Here is a 24,883-nt window from a genome sequence, read left to right as displayed (position 1 = left end):
AGGTACAGAGTATAGGTGAGGACACAGAGCTCCGGCAGGTACTGCACTGCTCTGCAACAGTGAGACACCTTCCAAAAAATAGTGTCTTGATCCACCTTTTTTTCATTCTCTGCATCCCATTTCTAGGTCCATGTGCGGCTGGTGTGGTTGGAATAAAAATGCCTCGTTACTGTTTGTTTGGAGATACAGTGAACACAGCTTCGCGGATGGAATCCACAGGCTTGCGTAAGGATTTAATTTTAGCTGTCAGTGTAACAGGACCAAAGGCTATTGGTTAGTTTGTGACTGAAGTGTGTGTTTTCAGCTGAGAACAACTTGTTATCAGCTCACAGAAGTTTTTAAAGATTAAGAAGCCTTATCTGTTTTGATTACCAATTGTTTCACTGTCCTGCTGGGCAATGAAGAATTGTTCCTTGTTCATGCTTCAGTGCTGGTAACGGGGAGTACATAGGCTGGTTTGCTGGCTGAGTTCCTCTGGAAGATATGATACTTATGTGTCTGGGATTTAATTTTACTCTATGAATGGTAGATTTTAGTTTGACCTAGAATTGTATTATAGCTCTGTTGTGTAAATATGCTGACTGTATATTTTAAGTTGAAGCAATTATGTCTTCAACTTCACCATTGGGGAACTCTGCCAAGAGTCAGTTTGTCTTCCTTCTGCCCAGTGTCTTCACATGACTGTTCTCTGTATAGGACACTCCCAATTATTCTTTCCCTTTTGGCATCTAAATACTACAGATACCATGGTCACCTGTATGTCAGATCAATGGCTGTACCAGCTATTCCTCCCTACATACAATGCTATGTAGTGGAGTCAGATTTTTCATATGGCAGTGTAATTGATTCTCATTTAATTTGACTCTCAGAATTTATGTTGATAATAATTGGAGGAGTTTCTGCTATAGCACCAGTTTTCACATACACTTAATATGATTATGTGGTACATTTCCAGATTGAGCTTTCATTGTGTCTTTATTTTTTAGCTTTAAGGATTCATCTAAGTGGTTCCACTATTAACATCCTGAAAAGAACCGACTGCCAATTCCAGTATGAAGTGAGAGGAGAAACATATTTGAAGGTAACCTTTACCATGCGCATGCATGAACATAGAGAAGAGGGATATTATAAAAGTATTATATAGCTGAGAGTACCCCACAACTTAATTAGCAGCTGGGGAACAAGGGTTACAGATCAATTGGTATCACAGTCTCTAGTGGCTGAAGACACTTCTATAAAGACAATGCAGGCAATGAAGAGCTCCCTAAGTCATAAATTAAAGCAATATAAAGATGTGGAGAATAAATGAAACATACCATTTTTAACAGAAAATTGTGGAGTGAATTAATCTGATGGAAGGGAAGCTGAATCTATTGTTAATTTGCTCATGGTCCGATATCTGACTGTCTATCTACCAATCCATTTATTTCAGTCTATTACACTTGGCAGATGTCTGTACTTGGGAGCTGATGGCAGGCAGTACAGCTCACCTCTCCCATGGCATGTGTTTTAGGTCATGGAACAAGGGAGCAGGTGTGCAGCTGCATCTCCCCCATTATTCTTCTCACATCTGATTTTTAATTCTTTGCTGTGAGCATCAGTTACTGAAAACAAGCAAAGGCAAACATGGCAATGTGCAATACAGTATTATTTAAGTAAATTAACTACAGGAAATTGCATTCTAATCCATAAATTGTGCTTTCTCTTCTTTGTCATACATATTTAGGGCAGAGGAACAGAGATTACCTACTGGTTGACGGGTACTGAGGACAAGAAATACAATCTCCCAACACCTCCTTCTGTGTAAGATGGTCTTTATATGTGAAAAGGGAAGAGAAATTCCCAGTCTCTGTGCTTTAGCCTTCACTGTTCCTCCCTGGCACTTGTGGGTTTTTTATACCACTCAACTTGCCTCCAGTAGTTAGAGGCTTACCATGTGCATATAAACATGTGTAAATATTCATGACATGGGACTATGCGTGTGCTGAAAGTTATTTCTATATATAAGTGCTTAACAGGTTCATTTCCTTGAAAGGGAAATAAGACTTACAGGACAAGTTGCTGAGAGCTGGTAAGTGCTAGAGATGTACAGAAAAATGAAAAACATTAATATTCCCAAAATTGTAGTCCTAATGGCACCTGTGAGTGACAATACAGTGACAGGATAACTGCAACTGAATGTGCGGATCTCTGTTATACCATGTTATGCCTGTGAGCTCTTGTGGGGGAATTTGTAGAAAGAATGAAACTTGAGAATTTCAAGCAGTATTCTGCTAGAAGAGGTGGACAAAGTTACCGTAGTACTGCACAGGCATAAAGTCTTTAAAAATTGAACAAAAGCCTACTTTCTAATACATAAGAGATAAGTCATCAAGAAAAAAATATGAGGGTGTTGTCCTGGAACTGAGCTATCATTTTGCTTTAGTATTGAATAAAATACAGTAATAGCAGAAGTGTTGTTTTTGAGAAACTATGCAAAATTGAAGTCAGGATAACTGGTTGCGCTTATTTCATGTGTATTTTGCATATGAGTACTGCATTATTTCCTGCAGACTCACTAAATGTGGAAGTTCCTCACTTTCTACTCTCAACTCCTGTGTACAGTCGCTCTTTACTAAGTGGGAATTTGCTGCCATCTGCTTTGAAATCACAGTGTTTCAGTACAACTTGAAGCAATTATATAAAGTACAAGTGTTTGTCTTTGGGCTGAGCAGGAAATTACTCTTTTGCAAACTCAGAACTCCTTTTTTGAATCAATATGATCAATTGAGACTATCAGAATTATCGAATTGGCAATTCTTCTGGAATTCAACTACTGAAAGTACCTCTTGAGCTGGATTACTGTGGTCAGCTATGTTTTTGTTTTCACTTCCTCATATAGGCTGTGACTGATAAAATCGCCCCTTAAAATTGTCATATGTGGGGTATTCCAGCAAAAGCCAGACACACTGCAGAAATTTATGAAAAGGTGGCAGCTCTGTTACTGAAGGCCCCTTGAAGTTGAAGAGTGGAAGCACTGGCACCAGTAATGGTGTTGAAAGCTAGAACCTATTTTGACTTGGAGTTAATCTAATTCATGTGATTCACATTCTTTTCATGCAAATGGTGCTGAAATTTTGTTAAGGTCAATAATGACACAGCTACAGACCTCCTGTGCAGAGACAGTGAGTTTTACCATCTGGAAAAATCCCATGTAAATCCTGAATTCTATTCCCAAATCCAGAACCTGAATTTGGTTCTGCCCACACTTTCTATCAGTAGTGTGTGAACGTCATGAAGATAAACATAGGATAGAAATGTTTAAAAACACTGGGGATCTGAGGATCACTAAAAACATGTGAATCACTGTGAATATTTTTTCCATCCTGTCTCTTTCAGGGAGAATCAGCAGCGGTTACAAGATGACTTAGCAAAGATGATAACAAATATTCTTCAGAAAAGGGAAAAAGAAGGGTTCAAGACACAGGAGCTTTCACGGGTAGCTAGCTACCGATCAGGTACCCTGGAATACCTGCAACTGGCCAGCACACAGAATTCTGCCACATATCTTTAAAACTGGACGTCTAATGTGACTCAAAACGCTGCAGCAACTCTCTTGAGTACTTCATGTGAAGGCTGTAGGCTTACAATCTCAGCTAGAGGAGAAAGAAAATACCTTTTGAAGCATCCTTTCTACCATCTGACCTGCTATCAGTAAATCAAACCTCTCTTCACTGTAACGTCTAAATTGTTGTATGACTTCAGCAGGACGAGGCAGCCTGATTTGAGGTAAATGAAAATATCTGCACTTCAGTCTGGAAAATAGTTTTTTTGGGTTTGGTTAGTTTTTTAAATGTGATAGCCTGTTCAATAATCCACTTCTGAAAATATTCACAGCAAAGTCTTAATTTGTCATGATTTTTAAATGTTGTGTTTAATTTGTAATTCTTATTTGAAGAAAGATTTGCTGTAATATATTTGAAAATAACATTAAACATATCATATGTAAATCCTGGATATGTTGCCATTTTGCTTCTTCTGTTGTTTTCCCCTGTGTCTCACATGTTTTGTTTAATCAAGTTTACTTTGTTCAAGAGACAACACTTCTGTTATTTACCTTGGGAGATTACTCCAGAAGTTGTATGGTTTCTAAAGCTTATCTGAATCTCTTGGGTCTGCAAAATGAAACTGGAAATCTTGCAAAAACACACTTTCATATCTTTTCTCCACTTCTGCTTCTGTCCCCAAACCAGAAGTGCAACAGAAATGAAGAAAACAAACTTATCTGAATTTCTTAAACCTCATAAACTTTCAATTCAACTTTTGGATGAAGTTGAAATTTCACAACCAGGCAGAACTCAAGTTTTACTGAAATAACTCACTCATTAACTGACACCATGACATTTATAAACAGCTTTTAAAAGCAACCAAAGCACAGGTGATGCAGGTAAAAGAAAATCAGCATTCACATGAAGAAATTAACAACTAGTGAGTGAAATTTTTGCAAAGGCCTCTTGTGCACTGGTGGCTCTCAAAGCAGAGCTACTTCTTTCACCATTGTCAAATATCGGTCAGTATTCAAACCATAAAACTTGGTGCAAAATCATTCTTTTATGAACAGCATTTTTATCCAAGTAAACAACCTAAAAATGTTAAAAAAGAGCAAGCCAGTTGCCTGTGTTTTTTCTTTATCAACCTAAACTGGGTTTGTAAGAACACACACACACACAAAGAAGAACCTAGGTGTAAATAGATCTGAAGTGCAAAGATTTCTAGAAAAATTAAATCAGGAGGTGCTGTAGGGCTTATACTCTTGCCTAATGAATGCAAATTCCTACACCCAGGAACACCATATACACAGAAATAGCAGATAGCAGGTAACCAACAGCCACAGCTTTCAGATTATATGTAACCAATCTTAAACTTGGACTGGCACTAATACCATATCATTACTTCTTCGGTCTGTGTCCTAAGGGAAGTGTTCATTGGGATAAGGATAGAAAAAATGTCTGGTATTCTAAAACTGGTATGTATTAAAAAGACTACCAGTACAGTAAAAAAGTATAAAGTCTGCTATTTCCTGCCCTGTGGTGCCAATCAACATGCTTCGTCTCTATGTCTACATTCTTGGGTACAACTGCTGTGCTTCTTGGCACCTCTGGATTATTCTGGTTGCTGTATCTGATATGCTCAGCAAGCGTAGCTGTAATGCAGTGACAAGCGCTGGACTCCTCAAGCCTGAAGAAGCCCACTACTACTACTATCTTAAGCAGAGTTGCTCTGATCTTTGAAGTGACGTAAGTCTATTCTTAAAGAGGAGTTTTATGGGTTCCATCCTTGACACCTCTGAGATACAAATTATTTTAGAGCAAATATCTGCTGACACTGATGGAGACAATTAATTTAAATAGTGTTTAGTTTTCAGTAGCCCTTCTCTTTTCTGCATTCTTCAGATCATAAATTTCATATAATTCTTTGAAGATAAATAGTTACCTTAGCAATGAGTTGCTGGACCCATCTTCTGGTAGGTTCATTTTCTACATGGTTCTGTCCCTGCACATATCTGTCACCCATACATCACAATAAAATCAATTTTGACTATCTTTTTAAAAATTTGCTCCTGGTTTCTGGTTTGAATCTGTCTTAAATTCAATGTCTTACCATTACATCTTGTTACGAAATATTAGATCAAAGAGCACTCTACCATCAGAAATCTGTCACTGAAGGTCCCGTCATTCACCTCTCCTGTTTTTTTTGAGCAGTGAAATGTTATATTAAAAACCTAGTGTGAGATATAATTTTGTTCTCCAAGTGGAAAGGATTTTGGCTGCACCATCACCATTCATTTGAACTTAACTCACACACAAAAAAATTCTGTGAAACCCTGGGCTGGGAGCATGTGGAAGTGAACCTTTCCAAATACACATCAAGAGCTTTGTAGCTTTGGTCATATTCAGACTCCCCCCTTGTCTCCACCTCATTTTTGTCATGCATCCGCACTCCCCTCCTGTTTCAGCATTGTATATTTGTGCTCTCTCTCCTAGTTTGCATGTGCCTCCAATTCCTGGCCATGCCCATCACTTGTACACAGAGAATCTTTTTTCAAATACTTTTTTTTTCCCTGTGGTAATCCTATGCAGGGAATTCTATAGAAAATATAATTTTGTATTTTACTTTACTAACACAGTCAAACAGAGCAGCATATGACAGAGGTGAATTTCTCATTTGGAAAAACCTTTGGAAAATATTCCTCCAAAGCAAACACAGTCTCCATTCATGATTAGATATTTGAGTTATTTTTCACTGGGGAGGCAAAAAAATGTAACAGCACTGTGTTTTATCCTTATCTCTTTGTGAAAAGTAGCCCAGAACAAAACAGCGATGAGTATGGAAGGATCCCTGCAGCCGGCAGTAGTGTTCTAGTGCTCTTACCCTGGGCTTGAGGCCAAGTCTTTCTATTTGGCCTGAACTGGATGGCATGTGACCTCGTTATATGAGGCTATTACAGGCACCGGTCTCAAATTTGAACTATCTTAAACAATTACTGAAACACAAAGTCCTAATAATGGCTGTTTTAGGACAGTGGTAGAATATCCAACACTGGGGGAGAAGAAAAAGGCAGCATCTCAAAATGATCTGAATCACGGGGGCAGGGGAAGACCCCACAGGAAGTTGTCCCTATCTGTAAACCCTAAGAAAAGGGCCAGCCCTCAGCTTTTCTGCTGGGACATGCACAGCGGTTTTTCTTCTCAACAGGGCCAAAAGCTGCTCTTCCTCTGATGTAAAAGCCATAGTTTGGTAAGACACCACCTAACTCCTGTTGCTTTATGGGGGTCTTTCCTGATAAACGTTCACCCCTTTTCGGTTTATCAAACAAGTGCCGGGGTCAAAAAGATGCCAGGGCCCAGGGCTTGCCGCCCAACTTGACTTAACGCCTTCCGCCATCACCGCCAGCACGCCGAGCTGCGAGGCGGCAGGGCGCTGAGGGCAGCGGGCAGGCCGGGCCGGCGGGCAGCCGACGGCCGCGGGCGCAACAGCCGCCCCCGGGCCTCTGCCGCCACACTTTGGGCGGGAAGCGCGGTGTGAAAAGCGGCCGCCGCTGCCGGCCTCCCCTGGGGCACATCCCGGACCCGGAGGGGAAAGGGCGGCCGGCGCGAAGGGCAGCCCTCGCCGCCACAGGGCCACCCCCAGCACGGGGCGCCGGGGCCGGGGCGGGCGCGGGAGGAGGCGGGAGCAGCGGCGAGACCTGCCCTGAGCGAGGGAACTTCTTAAAGTCCCGCCGCCTCCCGGTGCCCAGAGGAGGCGCGGGGGAGCAGCAGCATGGCCCGGCTCGGCGGCGGCGTGTGCTGCTGCTATTGCTGGGGGCTCGTCCTCCTGTGGGCGGCGGCGGGGGGCCGAGCAGGTGAGGCGAGCGGCGGGGCGGGAGGCCGGCCCTGAGGAGGCGGCAGGAGGGCCTTGCCCCGGAGCCCCCTCGCCGGGGCGGGCGAGAAGGCAGGGAGACAGCGGGTCTGCCCCCGGCCCCAGGGGTGCCAGGCGACTGGGAGGGGCTGTCCCGCCGGCGGAGCCCGGCTCAGGGCTCTGCCGCGGCTCCTGAGGAGGCAGCGCGGCTCGTCCGGGCCCGCCCCGGGGGACCTGCCGGGCTCCGCGCCTCGCCTTGGGCAGGTGCTCCTCGCTGCGCCTCCTCCCCGGCTGGCTCCGGGGGGAAAGGCCCCCCATGCCGCCTTGGAAGCGGGTGCGAGGTGGCGAGGGGCCTCGTCCCCCGGCCGTGCCGGGGCCGTCGCGGCGGTTGAGCCCCTCCACCCCACGGGAGGGACCCTGCAGGCCGGGGAGGGGCCCGGCTGCCTCATGGGCTTGCTCCGAGAGCATCTCATGGCCCGCCGGCTGGGGCAGGCTCGGCTGGGGTGCCTCGTGGGTGTTAAGTGCTGGCACTTCATTCCTGCACACTTAGAAAAGACCTTTCCCGTTCCCGGAATGGGCGAGGGGAACCAAACTAAGAATTTAACAGATGGGGAGCTGCCTTGAGCGCCCAGTGGTGCTGGGTTTTAATGTCATACGCATGCATGGGAGTCATTTAGGATGGACACTTCGTTTTGGTGCTGTGGCCTACAACATGCTGGACTTGCATCTTTACCAGAGTTTTAGTGCTAGCTTATGGGTATAGGTTATCATCTGTGTTTTAGAATTCGTACCTATATATTCGTACCTATGATCTGATGTTTTCTGAGTAGATAAACTTGTGTTACCATTACAGTATTTTACCAGTATCTGATTAACTCAAAAATTTAAGTTGTTTTCTATGGTACAAACACCACTTCATGCTAATTTTGTGCTCACGGTTGTTTTTCATCGTATATTTGCATAATATACTTTTTCAGTCAAAGTTGTAAGGCTCCAATTAGAGTAATTCAATAACTGAAACTTTTTAAATGCTTTTGATCTTCCTCTGTTGACTGCTATAGCTTTTCTGTCTCCTGATTTTAGAGCTTTATTCTTGTTGCAACCTCAGAGTCAGATGTGGATGCAAGCAGAATTTGGTAAATGCCATAATGACACATTTTGGTGAGCTTCACAGTTTTCCATAGAATCTTGGCTTCCCACTTAAAAATCGAGTTTCTGCTCAGTATGTTTGAAAAACATTGCACCTGTGGGCACACACTGTGTTAGCTAACTCTGTGCTAGAAAAGATATGCCAGTCAGGTATGAACATAGGATTTTTTTTAAATTTTTTTTTAATTTCAAAGTATGAAATGGGTTTACCATCAACTGGAAGGACAGGGAAAGGAGTCACTAAAGGAGGGAACTGAAGAGATGCTGAGCAAGTGTGGAATATGTGAAAGTGAAGCTGCCTCTGGAGGATCAGTAAAAGTTAGTGACAGACTGCAGCCATTCAGAGCAGAATGCCTGTTAGAAATTCTGGATGCCGTTTGTACTGATAGTAGGGTTGTTGGGGAGCAAATCTCAGCAGAAGAATATCTCCCTCTTCTGCTGCTTTCAATGAATTCTGAAGATCTTAAGGGCTGGATTCAATGCTTATCTTCTAGGAAATGCCTAGTTAACTAATTGCCACAAAACAAGGAGAAATTAAGGTAACAGTTGTTTTAATGTCCAAAATGTTACAAGCATCTCATTTTGCTGACGGTCCTACCTCATCTTGGGGACCTACTTTTCAAACCTTATTCGAATTGGCAAAAACTTTTAGTACTACATTAGCAGGACTGAAGGAAGGGTCAGCCATGAATCGTGCAGAGGGAGTGAAAGCACGTTTAGGGTACAAAGTAGTTTCAGCTAATACCTGACTGATTCCTCACATCATAATTGAGGTACTGGTAGAAAACTACTAAGTAGCAAATAGAAATGCCTTTAGGCTATTTAATGGTGTAAACTTGGCCTTCAGCACTGTGAATTGTCTAGATTCCCCCCCCCCCCCCCCCCCCAATGCGTTCATTGTTCTTTAGCATTTTGAACCCCTTGAAGATTCTTCATCATACTGTTTGGAAACTCTTTCTGGAGAATGTTCTCTGGTAAAAATGACTTAAATTTAGGGACTATGAGATTAGTGAAGCTACTTGTGAAATTATTATTTTTGTTTGCTCTGTGGATGACCTATACTGGGGACCTATAACTATTTTGGCAACTTTTGTGCATCAGCTAAGCTTTACTAGTAAGTATCCTTGTGAACATGAAAACCATACAGGATTCAAACTCTTAATTTATAGTTCACATTTGAATATTGCTTCTCTCTCATGTAAGCACAAATCAGGGGATTAGGCTTCAAATAATGCCAGGCCTGTTAGAGGCAAATTGAAAAATTACTTAGGCCTGAAATGTATGAGGAAATAGGATGAATTAAGGCCAGTAGAATAGAAAACTCAAATATCTTATATTCAAGCAGAACAAGAAAGCATTTACTCCTTTAATTGAAAATCACGGGGTTTCGTGTTAAGTTCTTGTATTGTTTAAGCTAATCTCTAAAGAAGTCCTGAAGTACTTAACATTTGTTTTGTAATGGATTCCAGTCATAACTGTACTTTGAAATCTCAGTTGTACTTTAGAGGTATACAACCTTTTTTAAACAGTTAAAAGGATGGTTCTAAAATTTTTAATGGGAAAATAGGACAAGCTCTATCAAATTACAAAATTGAACAGAAACATCAGATGCTCCTTATTATGGTCAACCTGAAATATTTAAATGCTATACCGTGCTAATACAATCTTTACTACTGAACATTAGCTGTAGGAGAGAATATACTGAAAACAGATGTGCAACTTTGTGCTAGGTTTTTTGTGTTTAAGTTGTGCAAAAATAGTTTTCAGGGAAACAGTAGAGTGATAGCTTCCTTATTTAGTGGAAAGTGTATAGGTGGAATCTACAAAGTACATCTGAACACCTCTACAAAAAAAGGCTTCACTTTTGAAAAGCCATAGATAAAAATAAGCATGTAAAATAGAGATAAAAATTAGTAGTTAATGAAGCCAGTGGTTTTCCTATTATTAGGAGATGCTCACAGTTGTTAACTTAATTTGGCTTGTTACATGCAACCTAACCAGTGCTTCATTGCTTGTGAGTTAGCTTGTTTCTCAGACTAAGGAAAATATTAATATTAATTCTCACCCCCAAACCTTGTAGCTCTTTAATCTGCAAGGAAAAGGGAGTTCTGTTAATTTCTCTAATTAGAAAGTCCAATAGCCTATCTAGATATATTTATGTTTTAAAAACAACTTATGGCTGGGAAAGCAGCTGTTACATATTGCCAAACAAATTTTACTGGTATTCTGAAGGCATGTCAGATGTTATTTTTGTAGGTGTAATTTATTTAACAAATATTAGTCGCTGTTATCAAATAGTGTGTTTGTTAGATGGTCTTGGGCCATCTCGCTGTTCTGCTCTTAGTTTTTCTTCCTCATCTTCTCTGTCCATTCTATTTTTTCATTACAAGTTACTGCTACTCTTTCACGTCTTCTTCAGCATCTGATTTCTTTTTTTTTTCATCTTGCCTCAGTCCTCTCACTTAGTATTTCCTTTAATTGCTTTCTTTATATTCTCATGAACATGTATGTATTTCCAATCTCCCGCTGCCACCAAATAAAAGACAAGCTCCACTTTTAACATAACCTTAGCAATGCCTGTATTGAGCCAAAAAGGCAGAGAACAGATTTGGCATTTCAGCCTGAAAACCAAGGGGACTACCACCACCTCCTAGCCACAGCTGAAATATCTTCATTTTTACATTATTTAGCGTATAATCTTGTCAAGAAGTAGGTACTTCTCACTTGTTGAAGAAATTCCAGCACTTTCCCAACTATAGTCCTTATTTCTGGATCTTTATCTGGCAGAAGCATTGATGTATCTTTAAAAACAGGCAATTTGAGGAAAGGTTCCTCCCAGTCCCTACTGACTGCAGAAAGGAGAAGGAACACTTGTTTATTTCCAGGCTTGTTTTGTCATTGCACTTCTCCAGTTCTGTCTGCCACCATACAGTGCACTGGTGGTTCTGATGGAACGGGGCATCGCACATGCTATGCAGTTCTTGTGGCTGGCTGGTTACACGGAGGGGAAGGGTGACTCTGCTGACCTGCCCTATCCCCAGGGATTTTGAGTCATTCATTGCAGTAAATAGTGTGTACTTTGGCTTGTTATTTAGGTTATTCTAAGCAATACTGTTATGGAATAGCCACAGATTATCATGGTCTTTTCTGTTTTTCAGAGTCCTGAGAGCAGGCAGTGGCTGAAATACTTGTCAGCATTCTCAGCTACACACTGGGCAGTCTAACTTTGATGATAAAAAGATGATTTGTAGATTCATGGAGGGGTTGCATTTGATTCATATGTAAGAAGCTACCAGTACAGCTGCTGGGATAAGAGATGCTAGGGCCCCTGCCTCGCCCTGCAACACTAAACATAAAAATGCCAGCATTATTCAAGGGGAAGGTTCCTGTTGTTGCAGGACACATATGGGATTGTTTGGAAATGTGCAGTTGCTTCTTGTATATTTATATTCCACGCTATACTTCAGTTCTGGATGGTTTTCTTGGCAAAGGTGGTGCTCCTAGTTTAGATAAACGCAGATTAAAATTGTAACAGACTGGGTGATAGCAAATGCTTCTATTATGTTGTAGTGTAAGCGTGTTTTAAGTGCACACAGATTTATAAGCTTGTAGTTTTAACTCCATCTGTAGCAAGATAAAGACTTATCTTCTAAATTGTAACAATTACTTGAAGTAAACATGGCAATTTCACCTGTAGGTATTTTGACACTTTAGATTTGCAGAAACTGATATAAAAATTAATGAAGTGAAATGGGATGATGATTGAATTGAGTTGGAAAAAAAAAAAAAATGAGTAATGGGAAATGGTTTTTTCCAGCATCATTGTTAAGCCACATCTATGATAGCTATCTTGATGCTGTTCCTCTAAAGGCCTCTCCAGGTTTGTTGCAAATTATCCTGTAATTTAATGTTTCCTTTTCTCTCCCATCCTTTTCTAGTTCTGGTTTTCTTCAGTTTAAATTTGTCATATAGTGAGGTTGGGGCAGGGCAAACTCCAAGGGTAATTTTAAAGTTTGTTCTGACTTTTGAAAATAGCTCTGCGTGTTCATGCTCTGGCAGAGCATAAAACAAAGAAACAGAGCCCGCTGTGTTAGAATACCTGTGTCAGATCAGTCTGTCTGGCACCGGCATCAACCTTCTTTTAAAAAAGCAAGCAATGGCTATTTTGCTTTAGGCAGAAGGAAGTTTCTTTGACATACCTATTTAGTCTGTGGGCACTAATAACAATACCCAGCTGCCCTGGTTCCTCTTGACTACTCGCCACCTCTCCACAGGCTACTGAAGAGATGGGAAGAAGATAATCTTTTCCCCTACTTTGTTCTTGCTCTTTTTACCCATTCCTCAGCTGTCTTTGTGTACAGGGCATGTGGCCTGTCTCTCCTCTGCCCTGCGGTGGGCTTTTTGGTTGGAATCAGCCTTCCCTTTTACTGCTGGACAGGTTAGTTGTGTTCTGTGCTGACCCCTTGCACCACTTCTGCACAGGACCTCCCTTTCCCTGATGTCTTTGCTTATGTGAGCTTTAGCTTTGTAAGATGGCCTTTGGCTCTCTTCAGTGATGACCCTTATCAGCCTGCTTTTTTATAGATTTTCAGTCTGAGTGATTCCCATGTTTACCCTTAAGCTAAAGTAGCCATTACCCCATGTATTACTAGAAGATAGTTAAGGGGACAACAGAAAAGTAAGATTATAGCTGCTTGAAGAGTTATCCAAAATCTGTCATGGCTCAGTCCTTTAAATAGCCTCAGTACCTGGCAGATGAAAAACATGTTTTTAAACACTGTGTTCCAAGGCCCTGAAATTACTTCATCTCTAAACAGAGATTCATGTAAAAACTTCTATTCATAGAAGTGGGGGGAGGGGAACAAACAGTTCCTTCCCTATTAAAATTCTGTTCTTGCTAACGCTTTTCCTGGTCACATGAGAGGTGTCTGTAGTACATCATGAAGACTGACATAGGGCTTAGTGGTACAAAGTCTAGTTGGAGGCCAGTAACTAGCAGTGTATGCCAGCGGTCGATACTGTTCAGCATCCTCCTTAATGATCTGGGTGATGGGGCAGAGTGTACCTTCAGCAAGTTTGCTGATGATACAAAACTGGGAGGAGTGGCTTATACGTCAGAGGGTCGTGCTGCCATTCAGAGAGACCTCAACAGGCTGGAGAAATGGGCTGACAGGAACCTCATGCAGTGCAATAAAGGGAAATGTCAAGTCCTGCACCTGGGGAGGAATAACCCCATGTACCAATATATGCTGGGGGCTGACCATTTTGAAAGCAGCTTTGCAGAAAAGGGCATGGGGGTCCTGGTGGACACCAAGCTGAATGTGAGCCACCAATGTGCCCTTGTGGCAAAAAAGTCTAACTGTCTCCTGAGCTGCATCAGGAGGATTGTTGCCAGCAGGTCGAGGGAGGTGATCCTTCCCCTCTGCTCAGCATTGGTAAGGACGTGCCTGGAGTGCTGGGTCCAGTTCTGGGCTCCCCAGTACAAGAGAGATATGGAGCTACTGGAGAGAGTGTGGCAAAGGGCTACGTAGGGGATTAAGGGACTGGAGCATCTGTCACGTGAGGAATGGCTGAGAGAGCTGGGACTGTTCCACCTGCAGAAGAGAAGGCTCATGGGGGAATCTCATCAATGTGTAAAAATACTTGAAGGGTGGGTGTAAAGGAGATGGAGCTAGGTTCTTTTCACTGGTGCCTAGTGACAGGACCAGAGGCAGTGGGCATAGACTGAAATGCACAAGGTTCTCTTTGATCATCAGGACATGCTTTTTTACTATGAGGATGAGCAAGCACTGGTACAGGATGAGCAAGCCCAGAGAGGTTGTAAAAATCTCTATCCTTGGAGATACTTAAAAGCCATCCGGACGTGATCCTGGGCAACTTGCTCTAGGTGACCCTGCTTGAGCAGGGGGGTTGGACAAGATGACCTCCAGAGGTCCTCTCCAACCTCAGCTATTCTGTGATTCTCAGTAAGAAACAGTTTTAGTTATTCTTGGTGGAACACTAGGAGAGAACAGCTTTCCAGCTGTTGAATGACACAGATTATTCAACAGTCTGGTAAAATGGATGAAAACTGGCTTAAAGCAACTAAGTAACTGCTATGTCAAAAAGTGATTAGTTGGAGAAAGAGTTTGGTTCTTGGAAAATGTTTTTGCTTTTTTATTCAAATATGTCATGGCTCTTCATAAAAATAGCTTCTTTATGTTATGTTTTAGAGTACTGAATAAAGTGGGTGCACTTAATTCGAAATCAAACTAGCTGCTTAATCACAAACAGCTTTTTACTTAACAGCTTTTTGAAGAGCATTAGGTATTGTGCTGGCATTATATTGCTTTTTTTATAATTCCATTATCATAGCATACATACTAAGTATTTTGTGTGAGATCATCCAGAATTAGATCTAGCTCTCTATTTTGCAGCTGTTATGGGCATGATGCACAAAATGAATTGTGAAGAGTAGTAACCAAATGGTAATTTCTTGCTATAAATTGGCAGGACTAGTTGCCGCACATTGGAGGAGGGTCAGGGGAATAAAAACATTGCTGGTTTCTCAGTAGTTGTGTTTATGAGCTTGTGTGTTAACTTTTCAATTAATTCTGAGAACTCTGATGATTTTTGAACTCTTTTCACTTGCAATACTGCAGTAGTGATTTGATCAGTCATGAATAGAGATCGGATGTAATCAGGTCCCCTTTAGGGAAGGCTGAATTAGAGTTGTAGGTTATTTTGGTTATTTTTTTGGAAAGCAGTTTACCTTGCTCTTTGTTCTTCAGCTCAGCAGGATTAAAACCCAACTAATGAAGAATGTTTCTTTAAACAGCAGTCCAACCAGAACTCTGAGCCATCTAGTGCCCTTCCTTCCCGTTCATTTCACACTTGGGATCGATTCTATTCTGGCTGGGTGATAGCGATTGTGTGTCTTACAAAGGATTGCATACCTGTAGTGCTTTTGTCTTTAAGCCTGTGATCCACTGAGTTCTAGTGCTCCTGTTCAGTAATGCTACCTCCAGGATTAGTTGCCCAGAAAGACAGTTTAGAAGACTTTTGTAGCCTTTTGAATCTTTAGGTGGAAGACAAAGTCAACACTAGCTTATAATGCCTTGTAATTGCTAAGGCATGCTGTCTTCTAAAGTTATTTTCAATAAGATTTGTATAGATTTTCTTCTGGGCCAGGTAAGGAAATATTTTTTTGAATTTTATGTCAAGACGCGGCTCTGTTGTAGCTCTATACTGAAAGAGTTGTAGATAACTTCCAGAAGAGTAACATGAGAATATTTAGCTGTAAGATTTTGTCTTGGTAAAACTCCAGTTAGTTCTCATGCCACTTTTCAGTATGTTAACATTAGTGTTGCTCTCCATAGTAGAACTAAACCTGATGGAAACCTATCAAATTAACTTTTTTTAAATTGCCAAAATATTGTCTTGACATTTCAGTATTAGATAGGAAATACCTACTCATGTTTTTTTCCCTTGCCCCCTTCTCCACCATAGAAATCCGCTATGCAACTGTGTACTGGAATAGAGCTGAAAAAACACTTCAGGTCAAGAATATACTGGACAGGAGTGGAGATGCCTATGGTTTCTACAACAACACTATACAGACAACAGGTTGGGGAGTTTTGGAGATCAGAGCAGGCTATGGCAGACAGACCTTAAGCAATGAAGATATCATGTATGCAGCTGGCTTCTTGGAAGGCTATCTCACAGCTCCGTAAGTACCTCAGGAATCAACTCAACTTATGACACTTCCAGTGGATTTCTGTATACTTGTGAGTTTTTTGTTTTTTTCCTTTCCCTTAATTGCCATTCATTTAAACTAACCATACATTTTGCAGTTGTGTGCTGTTCTTTTAATTAGTAGCAGGTATGAAGTATAGCATCTTCATTATGGGATCAAGATGTGCCCTCTCCTTCTCATCCTGCATGCTGTCCTAACACTTCAGTGAGATAGATGAGCACTGTATCTATATTACTGATTAAGTAATGTAATCACAGAATAGTGTATGTGTAAGGAAGTGTGTAAGCCCTATGTTGTAAATAATTACAAAAGGGGTAGCTAGACAAGAATAGTTATCTCCCTAGCCTATAGTTAGGTGACTGACCAACAACAGATGAGACAATTGAGAGCACATCAGGCAGGCAGAGATGTTGCTAGCAAGGGCTACAGGGCTTCCCTAAGGACCTTTTTCACCAAACACTGTCAAGAAACTGCTGGGGAGCAGATACTGAAACTTTACAGCATGGGGAGTTTAGTCTCTCTTGGACAAATTAAAAAAAGTGCTGATATAGTGATAGGCCTGAAGGCAGACTGGTGTGTGTCTAGAAGGGTCAGTGTACTCCTGAAAGCCCTGTGAAGAGAAGATGAGGGACTGAATCTCTCCTGCAATGCAGATCTATAAAACTGACAGAATTTTGTGCTTGTAATGAATCAAAAGGAGTTTTTTCCTTTAAAAAAAAAGGGGGGCAAAAAACCAACCAAACAAAAAAACCCCCCAAATAACCAACCAAAAAAATAAACCACCCCCAAACCAAAGCCTATTCTTTCCTTGACTAAGTTAGAACACAGAGTGGCACTATGACATACTAACTGGTAGGATATAGCTGGTGATATAGCTAAGAATGTGACACATGGCTTGCTGTTGAACAAGCTCCATCTCTTCCTCTATCAACTTAGTCATAGGAAAAGAAAAATTCCCAAATTCTGATGCATGGCTGGGGAATAGTTGTGAGATGCTTGTGATGGATGCAGTGACATGAATTTGGCTTCACCAGCTTTGCTTCTGGAACACTAAAATAAATACCCATAGGCTGCATTGAACAGGCCAGCAGGGGAAGCTTGTCTGTCAAACAATTGTCAGATATGGCTGGTAGACAAGATGGTGTTAATTTAATTAGTAAGACATTTTAAGATCAGTTAAGATTTATGGATAGTTCTCTGATCATATGATATGTTAATGTGACTCTCTAGTAGACTTTGCTGGAGAGGCAGCTAGGTCTCTGGAGAATATAAAGGAAATTCCATAAAGTAATATTTGTCAATAACAAAACACTTCTGAGGGAAAGTGTAAAGGAATCAGAGTTCTGGGTGCATAGCCTGTACTCCAGGCAGGAAAAGAAATGAAGTACAAGAGAGATCTGGATGTGTGTTGTTGGATTATTTGGCATGAGAGGTTACTGTTATGCACTATTCAGTCAGTTTATGTAAAATACGTATGGATCTGGGGGATGGTAAGCATTGCATTTAGAATGTTGTTAAAATTGGGTATTGCTTAACAGATTTTTTTCACTAAGGCTTTATGTAGGTGTACTCATCTCTAAGTGGTTAAGCTTAAGTCATATTACATAGAGAGCCCAATCCATGCTAAGCCCAATTAGATGGCAAGTAATGTTCCAGTAGCAATAACCTACACCCTGTTCCTCTTCTGCCTCCACAGGAGATTTATAAATCTTCCTGGCTGTCTTTTAAACAGACTTAAGTATATGCCTGTTCCTTTAAGCACGGTTTGAATGTGAAACAGTGTCTACAGGGACTGTATCTGATGTCTTGGTCTATGCTTAGGTTTAGGGGAGGGAGTTTTTCCCCTTTTCTTTTTCCATGGGTGTTAAGTGAAGATTCACAGAAGTGAATGTACTCACAAGTTATTCTGCTCAAAGCTTTTGCCTTCTCTAGGTTAGGTGCTTACAGAGGCTGGTTGCTAGCTCTAGCTGTTGTTACTGTAGGTCTACCACCTCCAGCACTGACTGGCCCTTTGTAGAGAAATGGATATATCAGAAATAGTAATGAACAGAGATCTTAAAGTCCGTGGAAGTGAAGTTGAGGGTTTGTATCAATGTGGAAAAGTAGCGTTTGAGACTTTGGCTTTTAAGCAAAGTGGGAAACTTAGCTGTTTTAAAGGAGTTTTAAGTGTGTGAGTGGGTTAAGATGCCTTTCTTTTCTGAGGAAACTTTTTGAGGAAATAGACTGAGAAATCCTCTGACAGTGCAAAACCTGAAAATGCTTATCATCATTAAAATGACTATCAAATACTGTACCTATCACCTGAATTTGGGTTTTGGCTATGTCTTTGCCCCATTGTACATCTGTACCTGCAGTGGAAGCATATTTCTCACTGGGGGTTATGAATATAAACTTTTTCTGTCAGGTCTTGTAAAGCTATTTCAGATTAAGAGGGCTTCTCTTTGAAGCTGAGAATACCTATTGAAAATGCTCCAGCTAAGGAGCAGAGATGAATTAGTGATGTACTCCTCTGACCCGTGAGAAGATGGAGAACCTATTACTTCAGGTTTTAGCTGTATGACCTTAGTGTTTTTTTGATTCAGCAAACGGCAACTAATGAATCCTTTTATACAGTGTGTTTGCAATTTCCTGAACCACAGGAATGGTGAGAACTCACTAAGTTTGCAGATGTTAAGATTGCCCTCAGAACTCTATTTCTCCTTCTTTATCTTGCCTAGAGATTCACAGAATCCGAATTAAGATGCAGGCAGATGTTCTTTCTTTGGGACAGTTAGACAAGCCTTCTGAAGTAAAACCGGGAAACAGTCTTTCCTAATCTGTAACTCTATTCCCATCAGACCGCCTGGCCCATTCGGCCTGTCTTCAGGGAAGCTCTCTAGCACTGTTGTGACTTCTTCTATGAGAAGGTGTCTCTAAACACTCTCATTCTGCTTTTGTCCACAGTAGCTGCACACAGCTCAACCTTCCTTTTTAAAAATTTGATAACAACAAGGAAGAGTGTAACAATGTGTTTGGCTGTGGTGAAGGCTTTATTTGCATCAACAGCCACTTAGCTACCAGAGTGAAGACGCTTGTGTCACTTGTCTGTATAAGCACCACCTCAGGTGGCTCAGGCACAGCCCCAATGAATACACTGGGTATGCCTGGTAATTGAAGTGCCCTCTAGTACATTGCTACCTGTAGCCTGAACAACTCCAAGGTCTCTAGCTGTCTTACATCTGTTTGTGGCAATGACTCCATGAAGTAGAAATGACCCAAGGTGGCTATTTGCAGAAATCCTGAAGTCCTACCAGGAAGAGCTCTGATGTGATGCCTCATTGGGAAGGATACATTGCAAGCCTGATCCCAAGTTGAAGTACAGGTTCCTGCAGAAGCTGTCTGGTGAGCAGGAGCTCCAGCTTGACAGTGCCTGCAGTTTGGAGATCTCGGGAATTCTCAGCTAGCTCAGTTCTTGCATTACACTTAGGGCATGAAGGAGGGTTTCTAGACACAGCTAGGCCTCATGATGTAAATAAGAGTGACAAAATATCTCTCCTAAAAGTGTATGCTTTAGCCTTAGTAGGAACCTAAGCCGAAGGTAAGACAACCAGATTAAACAAACAAACAAACAAAACAGTACACCCTCCCCCCTCCCCGCAAACAAACTAACAAAACCCCCAAAAAACAAAAAAAACCCAAAACAACCAAAAAACCACCAACATGCTGGGACTGCCTTATCTCAGATTACTGGAGAAGAATTAAAATCAGCTCAAGCTATATTGGTCTGTGGTGGAAAAAGCAATAACTAAGTTAGTCAGACCTGTTTACCAGTGAGGGTAGAAACTCAGGCCTTTTCTAGAGCATGATTCATCTTTCTAGTGCCAGGACCTGATTCACATAGTAGCTGTCTATTTTGAAAACACATAGTTAGGGGTGGAATAAATCTAATTCTAGTGTCTGTAGTGTCTGGAAATCAGACATTTGTTTTTATCACCAGTCTCTCACCTCTCTGTAAAGTCCAGTCCTATCATCCAGCCAAAGATGTTTGCTCCAGTTTTCTTGGGTGTGAATTCTCTTCCCCTATTACAAACAGATGTTGTTAATGAGGCCTTGCTTTACTTGAGGAATGCTAGAGCACATCCAAATCTATGACATTAAGCACATACTTCTAATCAGTTCCAATTGGGGCATGCCAGGTGCCTAAGAGCAGTATTTAAATTTGTAGCAACATTAATTGTACTATTTTTTTCTGATATAACCTCAGCTGACCTGAATCTTGTCATCTTCCTCTCTAATTTGAAGAAGCAGGGCTCTGCTATGCTGTTTTTAGACTTTGAATTCTTGTCCCAGCTCTGTAATTGCCTTGCGTTTGGCTGTAGATACATTTGCAAAGCCTTACCTTGCTGTAATGATCCAATTTACTTCAGAGGATAATACCCTTACAAAACATGCAAGCCACGCACATAGAAGCTTTGTTAAAGCAAAAAAAAAAAACAAACCCAAAACAAAACAGGGCAACTAGGGAAAAAATTCTCAATAACCTTGGGCATTTAAAAAAGAAAAATCAATTCCAGGAATTGTATGTCCTCTGTTAGCATATACAAGAAGGAAGGCCATTAAAGAAGCTGTTTCGAGTCCCCTGATTCTGAACTAACCCAGTCGCTACATCAGTCATCACAGCTTAAAGATACTACTAGCATAAAATCTGCCTTGTGTTGCATAACCTTTGAGTGCAAAATGAAGAGGGTAGAGCTGATGGTTGAACCTGGAAGCCTGATCATCTGTCCTGGCCTAGGCAGTGATTAGAGTAGTATCCTGGCTGTTTTTATTCTCCTCATCTGGTTCTCATCCCTAGAAGACTGATGGTCTGTCTCATGCTATTTGCTCCTCTTCTCTAGTGCCATGAGAGCTCTGACTTGTAGTATGGAGTATGTTACACTATAATTTCCTTCCTAAAATGACTTTGGATTTTTATTTGCCAAATTCTCTGTGACTGCAGGGGTGGAGAATATTGATCTGTCTCTTCAACTTTCTTTTCCTCTTCAAGAAGTAGGTTATGATTATGGTATGTAGTCTTGTGTTAAATGGGAGACAGGAAACTCTAGAACTAAAATTGATACTATAGCTGCAATTTCATGAAGGGTGTAATGGCATGAAGCTGCTGAATGCTCCCCTCTCTTGCCCCAGCACCTCCCTCCACAGATCCAATCCCCCAACTTGTGTCTGCCCTGGCACTGATCAGGCCCTCTCATGCATCAGTTCGTTTACTAATACAGTAGAGAGCTGCCTTCTTGCACCACCTCTGTTGCTTATCTGTCTACTAATTCAAATCCTAATTCAAACTACAAACTGCCAGAAAAATATATTCCCTTTTATTTGCTGGGTTAGTGTTTTGCCTGAATGTATGCTGACAATTAGATTTGGTAGTCAGAATGGTACCAGAGCTGAGATAAGGCAGCAGGGTCATGCAATCAAGTACTTAAACAGCTGGGAATGGGGCAGGGGACAGAAAGAGAGGGGAGAAGGTCAATGGATGATTCTCTAATTATCAGCAAACCATTCAGTCATCTGAGGCTGTATTCTCAAATTATGCCCTGAGGGAAACTGGGAGGAGCTCCTGCCTGCATCCCTCTCAGAGGAAGCTGCCCTCATGAGTTTAATACAGGGAATTCTGTCCTGCTGGCATGTACTTTCCTTGAGGCTGCTATCTGTTTCTTAGTTCTGCTTTCTTTCTCTCAGCACTTGGTAGGAGCTAATTTTACTGATGACTGATGTAGTTCTACCAACTCCAGACCTCAGCGAAATAATTTTCTGCTGATTTCCACCTAGAACCTAAATATTCCTCTCCCCTCCTCCTTTTTTTTTTTTTTTAATTCAGTGGCTGAAAAAAATGTTGGTTAAGTTTGACCCAAATTATGAAATGTTGATAGGAGAAAAAATTAACAGAATGAGAAAATCTAAAAGTTCTGTTTTGTCTTGAATCAGACTATGACATTTGACTTAAAATGGAAGGTTGATTTTAATTTTTGGGCTCCTGAGCAATTTTTGGCAGTTTATTTCATCTTGAAATGTAAAGTGCTTCACTTCAACAAAACAAACAAAAACCAGCCAATCAACCAACCAAAAAAACCCCCTACTTTTGTTAACCCCCACTTAAACTTTGTTTCTATTAGTTAATGAGGATGAAACAGCTAACTGAATTCAACAACAAAAAAAATCACAATACTTTTGGTCTCCACAAAGCTGAACCTGTTTAGGGCTGGCATGAGTGGGAGTTTCTCTGGGAACACATAGGATCAACGTATACATACTTTAAAATAGAGAGATTTTGCTTAATCGTTAAGGAAGGAACATGGTTAATGGTAAGTAAAACCTGCTAGATTTCAGGCTGAAGTTGTCTCTCTCACAACTGAATCAGCAAATTATATTCTCCTCACCTCTGTGTTTTCTTGGTTCCAAATAGAATAGCTCTCCAGTAAACTATTTTTGTTGTGATTTAAATTAATGTGCTAAGGCTTCCAAGATGCTTCTGGCCTACAAATATTCCCTGAACATGAAGTTTTGCCATGAAGTAGTTCAATCTCATTCTTGCTTCTCTTTCCATTGTACAGCAGTTTGAGCAGGTATTAGCAAGGTTGTTTATTTTAAGTTAAATTTCAACAATGCATTTGTGTTACGTTTTGCTGTTTGTCATGCATTAAAGATACGAAGTAATTTCTGTGTTTAGCAAAAGCTTACTTCGTGGACTGTGGTACTTGTCTATCAATGTTTGTTGACCAATGGGTTGGTAAGCAAAAGGAAGGGAAGATGCAAAAGAGTAACTTCTGGTACTCTTGTTCTTTCAGGCACATGTATGACCACGCTGCAAATATGTATCCGCAGTTAATTAAGAATCCCACCGTTCGAAGTGGAGTTCAGAATTTTATGGCGTATGTATTTAGTTATTAGAAAATAAATTATTCAAGACTTGGGGTTGGAGGGTGACAGAATTTATGAGGGTTTTTTATTCTCTTCCTTATGGGCTAAAGAAAATATATGCTTCCTTTCCCTCTGATTGAATGTTGTTAGTATGAAAAAAGATTCTAAACATACATGAAGAAGGGCATATGCCCTTCCCTAATTCTGATTCTTTCAAAGAAATGTTTAAAACCATTGCTACAAAGGGGTGTGGATAATGCCAATGAATTCTGAATGTCATTCTAGTCAAAATCCTTTTCTAAAAAGCTGGTATTTTGAATGTTACACTGAAGAGTGTGGTCTCTTGGCACCTTAATCTTTTTAGCACTGTGTATCCTTTCCTTCCTCTGTTAGGTTAGCATTTTGTTTATTCTACCGCTGACGTAAATTCTGTTCTAATCACAAAAGTCCTGATTCCCTTTTCTCTTTAGCTGTATAAATCAAAAGTAATTCTGCTCAAATAATGCAGCTACACTGGTGGGAAACTACAAGTGGGAGAAGAACCAGGCCAGGTACTGGGAAACTCAACTGTGATTACTACTTATTTAAATCTCCTTAGACTTATGTTTTCTTCCATTACAAATACTTCTGTGAAACTTTGGTCATTTCTGGGGACTATTTTTCCATCTTTCCCTTGTCTTGTGCTTTCCACAAGGGGTTGTATATCTGACTGATTCTGCTATTGGTGCACATATGTAAAGTTGACTGGTTTTAGCTTATCCAAAAAGAAGAGAGAAAAAAATCTTAGTGCTCCCTTACTATCATTCTTCAGCATTGCTGTCCTCCTTGTGAGAAAAATGGGCTAGCTACCATATCAATGTGTATGGGTCTTTTTCCAGACTGACTCAGCATAGCAGCTGTATCCCCCAAGATGCATTGTTGGAGGATGGGGGAAATAGTAGGTGGCCTTGTATCATTTTTCTATTGCCTATGTCATGGACTCCTGCATTGCTCCTTTACTTAATAGCAGTCTTGCAATACGGGCTGCTGCGTTATCCTGAAAGTCTTTAGCCCTGAGTGCTCTGACCATATCCCCATTTCCTCTGACATACTTCTTGCATCTTGTTACTTCCAGAAAGCTAAATCTGGCTGGTTTTGTCTGCTGTAAGAGTTTGCTTCCTTGCCAGGTTCATTCCCTCTTTTTTTTGCTGTCGTACATAATACTGGATCGATAGATACAGAAGGATGGAAGAAGCTGGAATCTGGTCCTGACTTACCCTAACAACTGTGGTTCTTCTGTGGCCCTTTGTGCACAGCAAAGGAGGGAACTCTGGGAGATCCTTATAATGTTGGCTGCTCTTGCCCTAGGGTCCGTTCAGCTTGTGTTGCCTCATGCTCTAAACATGGGTTATTTGGCTAGTAACCTCTTGATTGGATTTGGCATGTGGGATGGTTGTGTTTGGCCTCCCACTCTTCCTCAGAGGAGGATAGCAATGGTTCTTAGGCAGTGTTTGAGCACCGACAGCAGCATGCCTTCATTGCACTTGTATGTAGGGGGGAGAAATAGGCTCTTCAAAGGTCAGCCTATCTTATCCTTAAATAGGCATTTAAAAGGGAATGGTTCATCTGACCTATCAAATGCTTGTTTCCCTTTACTGACCATAAGGGATTGCTAGATCTGATGTAGCAGAGTCCTCCTCAAAGGTGGAATCCAACACTAAAGTCTGGTAGAGGCACACTACTGTA

The 24,883-nt window shown here is 41.2% G+C and overlaps 2 protein-coding genes across 2 annotated transcripts in view; both read left to right on the top strand.

Moving 5' to 3' along the window:
* Window positions 1-3,654, top strand: part of GUCY2C (guanylate cyclase 2C) — a 46,818-nt gene extending 43,164 nt beyond the window's left edge. Inside the window, exons 24-27 of the mRNA XM_072885986.1 lie at window positions 127-225; window positions 987-1,081; window positions 1,727-1,803; window positions 3,379-3,654. Coding sequence (XP_072742087.1) covers window positions 127-225; window positions 987-1,081; window positions 1,727-1,803; window positions 3,379-3,553 — 446 coding nt within the window. The 3' untranslated portion in view covers window positions 3,554-3,654. The remainder of the gene's footprint in view (window positions 1-126; window positions 226-986; window positions 1,082-1,726; window positions 1,804-3,378) is intronic.
* Window positions 3,655-7,267: 3,613 nt separating this feature from the next.
* PLBD1 (phospholipase B domain containing 1) overlaps window positions 7,268-24,883 on the top strand; it is a 41,989-nt gene continuing 24,373 nt past the window's right edge. Inside the window, exons 1-3 of the mRNA XM_072885871.1 lie at window positions 7,268-7,381; window positions 16,015-16,234; window positions 23,086-23,169. Of these exons, the coding sequence (XP_072741972.1) occupies window positions 7,300-7,381; window positions 16,015-16,234; window positions 23,086-23,169 (386 nt within the window). The 5' untranslated portion in view covers window positions 7,268-7,299. The remainder of the gene's footprint in view (window positions 7,382-16,014; window positions 16,235-23,085; window positions 23,170-24,883) is intronic.

Source organism: Ciconia boyciana, chromosome 1 (genome assembly GCF_034638445.1).
Source record: "Ciconia boyciana chromosome 1, ASM3463844v1, whole genome shotgun sequence".
Taxonomy (NCBI): Eukaryota; Metazoa; Chordata; class Aves; order Ciconiiformes; family Ciconiidae; genus Ciconia; species Ciconia boyciana.
Note: the sequence above shows the minus strand (reverse complement) of the source record. Positions and strands in the feature narration are given on the sequence as shown.